Here is a 6,000-nt window from a genome sequence, read left to right on the forward strand (position 1 = left end):
TGTAATTAATACTTATTCTCATTATATGTTGCTGTTTTTTTCATGTGTTTGTAAGTTTAGGTAACATCCAGCAACCTTACAAGGTGATTTTAGTCTAAAATTACAACACAGAGGGGTTGCAGCTGTTCTATATTCTGTCTTAACATCCCCCCTCCATGTAACTTGTGACACTTTTTTCACATCTGGGAGTTATTGTAACTGTTGTGTGTAGTTGTGTAGTTGCCAAATAAGGTTTGTAATATTTTTCACATGTTCATCTGCAAACACTAAAAAAAGAACCAAACCAACAATGTCTCACAAGGAGATAAATCATTTTAACTGGACAGCAATGAAATATTTAGTCAAGTCTAGACAATTTAATTTAAATAGCCCAAAATCACAAATTAGTAGCTTTACAGCTTGTATGGCACGCAACTCTTCTCCAAGGAAAACGAGACTCTGCCCAAAAAAACCTTTGACAGGGAAAAAAAACAAAAACAAAGGAAGGATCCCTCTTTTAGGACGGACAGATATGCAACAGATGTGATGGGAATAGAATAGACTACAGAATAAAATCACTGTATGTATCATAACATTTAAGATAGATTGCTATGTATTCAAATCATGCAACGTTTCTAAGTGTTACTCAATAAGGAGTAAACTGTACATTTTTGGGGGACCATTTTCAGCGGCAGATTTATTCGGTGTGTGGCATTGAGTCAGAAATAAGCTATCGGTCATTGATGTGTCTTTCACACTTAACAAACAGCGGAGTTCAATGACAGACATGAAGAGCTACATCAGGCATCAAATTCACATGAATGTCTCATAAACGTATTGCTGGATTTGATATTTTTATAGAATTTGACAGCAATAAAAAAAAACAAATGTATCCTTTGGCTTATATAAGTCAAAAGTGCAAATAAAAACATTTCTACTGACCAAGTTGCACTTTGACGAACCAGAATTTGTTTAAAGACACCATCTGTCCTTTACCTGCTGCCTGACAGAAACCAACATTCCACATTTTCTTCATTCATTTAACAAATGATTTGCTTTGATCACTAAACTTGAAAGCACTTCATTCCTGGAACGTGCAGGTGATAAACACCACCGTGTATAACAACCTCCATGTGCACAGGAACAGCCCGACATATGGGCGTCAGCTATACTCACTGAGCTGAGCTTAACACACTGACATCTCACCATCTCACAGGTCTATGAATAGCATTTTACTAAAAAAAAAATCACATGGACATTATTTTTCAGATGGCAATGGAACAGAAGAACCCCAAGGCGTTTTCCCTTGCTGTGAGAGTGCATGAATAGCTGTTTATTGGGGTAAGCAGATGCTTTGCAGTCAGTGGGAATCGCTCTTTCTCTGCTGTGCAGATGGGGACCTTGTACTCTGCCTCATCAACCACACTGGCCCTCTGCAAAGTTTACACAACACGATTTTAGCTCTGATTTTCCACCCGCTGAAAGTTTTTGGTTAGCACCGACAGAAGTCCCAGATCACAGGTAAGAAATTGAAGGAGGAATTTTCAAAGACACAATCTGAGAGATGCGGCAATACGTTGCTAATGCCTGAGCGATATCTTGAAGGTTAGATATCTGGACCTGTCTGGGAGTCCAAATCCTTTAGTGTGAAATTTGTTTTGACCAGCAATAAAAGCAGCGACAAACTAACTTGAGAATGGAAGCTATGGGGCAAGTCAAATAACAGGAGAACTAGTTCACTAGCTTCTTGCAAACATCCATTTCTAGAAGAACTCCTGTCTCATCTCAAGCATCGTCTTATCCTGTATCACTTCTGCATGCTTTGCAGAAGCTTTTTCTTTTTTTTTGACCAATGCCTGCCTTATACCCAAAAACATTTCAATAGATTTCACTGGTACAAATTTCCAACGATGGAATTAAATCAGTTCTGCCTCAGTTGGTCCCGTGATCTCCATAAAACTCAATCCGAGCGGTCTCAAGTTCAATGACGTAAACAGTGTCAGCAACCAATAGCTGCACTCTCTCCGACGCCAAACATAAAGCAGTAAACTGTTTAGACAGTTAACATGGATGAGGCTTTGGGAGATGCATGAATGTGAGAAAGTCTTAGTTCTCTTGAGCTGTGAAGAAGAAGGAGAAACTAGAGTTGTGGAGTGATCAAGAATTGTTTTTTAATTTCATGTGTATATGGTCCACCAACCAGCACTAGTTTTTTATGAGAAATGTAAACTTTTGAAATGCTTTGCCTCTCATTCTTGAGGTCTCCTCCCACTAAAATAGCACAACTAACCAATAGAGGCTGGTAGCGAGTTGAGGTGACGAAATCCAAAATGTAAAGTTTATACGCAAATACAACATGACTCCTTTTATCCTGTGGTTCTAAACTTATGTGTTCATGAGAACACATGAGGAGTTTGGCATTATATTTTCCACCAAGAGCAGGATGGGAAATAATCTCAAAAGTAATTTAGTTGTAGTCTTGCAAATAGTGAATCTGCAAGCCCCTTTTTGTTTGCAAAACTTACACTGTGTGACTAAAAACTCACATTTTCAAGCTCGTCAGTGTATGGTAGGCATAAAGATAGTTTGGAAAAGACTTTTCAGGGACTCCTTCTTGTGAAGCGTCTTTTATCACTTACGTAAAGGGCAAACCACAATTTCAAGATAAAAGACAGACAGTAACGTTATCAGTAGGCCACAGCAATCTTACGAATTTAAAAGTCATACTTGCCAAACTAAAAATGACAAATCAGTATGATCCGTTTCTTTTTTAATGCACTTCGACTGGCCTCTACCTTTTTTTCTTCCAAAGGGGACTTTGATGGGAAACTCTTTAACTTTAGACAAGAGCCATCACAGGAAATCATCGCTGTCAGCATGGGAATATAACCTCTTATTGCTTTGATAGCAGCAGCTGCAGCTAAATTTGCCGTTTGTGAACTCTCAAAACACAGATGAGTCAGTATGATCGTCTCCTGTTTTCCATTACACTTGCATTTTGAGAGCCTGAGCATAACACATGCTTTAAGTCACAAAAGGACAATTTAAGCTAGTTCTCTGCTTGGGCGCACAGCGCTGTAGGGCCACAGCTGTTACATGGCAGATATCCAGGGGAGTCCAGGCTGAAGGTCTTAGCGGGACATGGACCAAATCCTCTTGTTTACTAAAACTCTTAAAAATGGCAAAAAGACTTCCTAAACCTCGTTGCACTCATGCTTTTGTGATTTATCTACCTTTAGGTTCAGCGCTCCAGAGGCGTTGGGTTAACAGCAACACTGAGTCTGAAGTCCACCTGAACCAAATACCTTGAAATTGAAATCCCATATCTCCTGACACATGTGTCCACATAGGAGATAGGTGGGTCATTTCAATCAGTATCAGACCAGGTGGCGCCAACACCGAATATCAGCTCAACAACTGCTCACTGAAAGCACTCAGCCTACTTAACCAGCTCCTTAGAGAGTCACTAGTCTGTAAATCAGCTCAATATCTGAATCCACCTTCACCACTGAGTCATAGCACTGCCTCTACTCTGCTGTTACAGAATATACCAGTGCTCAAGATAATTATTATTATCGGTATTCATGCTTTGACTAATCTCAATCAATGCCCAGCGTCTCTGTAGCGTGATATGGAGCAGGACACGTCCAGAGCACCCATACAAACATCCAAATCATGACAACTAGTGTGTGCATTTCATCGGTCACACACATGAAACATAATTTCATACATGATTTCATCCTTGTAACCACCAGCTAATGAGCCAGATCCAGAAATTCCCATTGGCCACGATATAGGTCAGGTCTGTCCACTGGGGCATGATGCCTGTGGTTGCATTACTCTACTCCCCATTCACTGCATGTGCTCTGCTTGATGTGCCTGATACTTTTTAGCAATTGTGAGCACTTTGCAAGCCAACACACTCACATAACACACATAATATGATAGATACATATAAGTGTGGTAATGTGGGATGTTATAGTGGGAAAGTGGGTGCTCAAACAGAAGGGACTATTGTGTGACATTTCTTTCTAACAACTTGCTATCCAGGTTCTTAACATGTGATTGCAAATTTAAAAACAAAAATAAAAAATAGGAAGAAAAATAAATCTTACTCACCCAAAATCCCAACGACAAAAAGTTTCAGCACTGCGAACTCATTTGTATCCATCACGCTGTGAGAATCCAGTCGGACTTTGAATGAAACCTCAGCTGCAGCTCGGTGGAAATGTACATTTGAAGCGAACCATTATTAAAATCATCCCAAATGTGTGAGTCCGAGCTCCGGCATGCTTGTCGCGAGTCAAGGGGATGATTGAAGGAAAGGAGTGGGGAAGCCAATGAGGAAAAAGAAAAAGCAAAACAAAAGAAATGTGATCCCAGAGCGAGAGTGATTTCTGACTGTCCTCGTGATGGTCGCGGCCACCTCTCTGTGCCGTCAGGAGTCAGAGCTCAGGACCACTCACACTGTCCCGCATCCTCTGTGGGAGGAGGGGGGAGGCGGAGAGAAGGAGGAGGAGGAGGAGGAGGAGGATGGGGTTCCTCCACAGCACTGACACTAGATTATGTTGACTGAGTAACTGCGCAGCCTGGATCCCGATCACTGGAGACCTGTAAATGTGAGATAGTGCGGCGTCTCCTAAACCTGTCCTCCAGTATTTAAGCTCTCTCCCTGCTCCAACACAGCTGAATCAAATGATCAACTCGCAATTAACTCCCGAAGCTGCTTTTTAACAAGCTCATCATTTAATTCAGCTGTGTTGCAGCAGGGAGAGAGCAAACATACAGGACACGTGGTAATCTAAGGAGAGGTTTGGGTAACGCTGCTATAATGGCTTTATAGAGAAGACAACAAGAATCCAGCAACAGTGCAAAGAAAAAGTGTTTTCCCTTGTTCCTGTATTTTAATTATAAATGTAAACTTGGGCTATTGTTATAGTAATACAAACACTAATATTAGTAATACTAAAACTAAGAAGAATTATGATGATGATGATGATGGCTATTTTTATTGTTATTATTATTATTATCATTATTATTGTTGTTGTTGTTATTATTATTATTGATGAACGATGATATTGGGAGACACTGGTTTTAAAATTAAATATTGAAATCGGCCAACATGCTGATTTCTGCCAACTAATATCACAAACTATATATTTTTTAATTATCAAAGTGAACAGGTATTTTGCAAGACGAATGAATATTGCATACATTGAAAAGCATTGTATTTTATATCTCCATCTGCTGGTGGGCCATGTCGATAAGAGTATGCATAATATTGATTGAGACTTGATGAGATTATTACGTTGCAATGTCAGTATTTGTCTATCAGTATTTGTCTATTATAATTTCATTGCAATTTTAATGTTATAAAACATAAAACATCATTAATATGATAGCCTATAAATATTATGGAATTAGGATCTACGATTATCTGGTTTAAAATTAATCCATCAACCTGAAATGCTGTTTGATGCATTTTTGTCTCTGAAGCAACACTGCCCTCCTCTGGTTTCCTTTAGAAATGTGACACAAACCTTCAGTCTACCAGGAGCCAGTTCAGATGTGATTAACGCCTTCAGTGCATAGGCCAATTATGAAACAATGGCCCCCTGGGTACAGAAAAACAAAAGGCCCCACCACCTCCCTTACACAGGAGAAATATACAAAGACTTCGTAGTGATTTTGCGTCTTTTGTATTGTTGTTTGGTATTCCTTGGAAGTCAAAATGCATCTTTTTGCGCCTTTGTCTCTTTTTGTGGTAATTACTGTGGATGCTTTCAGCATTCAGCTAATTACCTCTAATTAGCAGTAGACTTTTGTTATCTTAACAACAGGAGTCAGGTGTCCATGTTTTCACTGCAAGAGTTATTGGTCATCCATCTTTTCCAAACTGTCCATCAGGTGAAACTAGTTACATGTAATTCATTTTCAAAATAAATGTAATTGTAATAAGTTACAACTATTGACAAAAATATGAAATAAAGTAATAGTTGCTTATCTAAATGTTGGAGATTA

General features: G+C 39.2%; 1 protein-coding gene across 1 annotated transcript in view; it reads right to left on the minus strand.

Moving 5' to 3' along the window:
* Positions 1-4,451, minus strand: part of LOC121960505 (receptor activity-modifying protein 3-like) — a 37,275-nt gene extending 32,824 nt beyond the window's left edge. Inside the window, exon 1 of the mRNA XM_042510236.1 lies at positions 4,099-4,451. Coding sequence (XP_042366170.1) covers positions 4,099-4,150 — 52 coding nt within the window. The 5' untranslated portion in view covers positions 4,151-4,451. The remainder of the gene's footprint in view (positions 1-4,098) is intronic.
* Between the last annotated feature and the right edge of the window lie 1,549 nt (positions 4,452-6,000).

This window comes from Plectropomus leopardus, chromosome 21, assembly GCF_008729295.1.
Source record: "Plectropomus leopardus isolate mb chromosome 21, YSFRI_Pleo_2.0, whole genome shotgun sequence".
Taxonomy (NCBI): Eukaryota; Metazoa; Chordata; class Actinopteri; order Perciformes; family Serranidae; genus Plectropomus; species Plectropomus leopardus.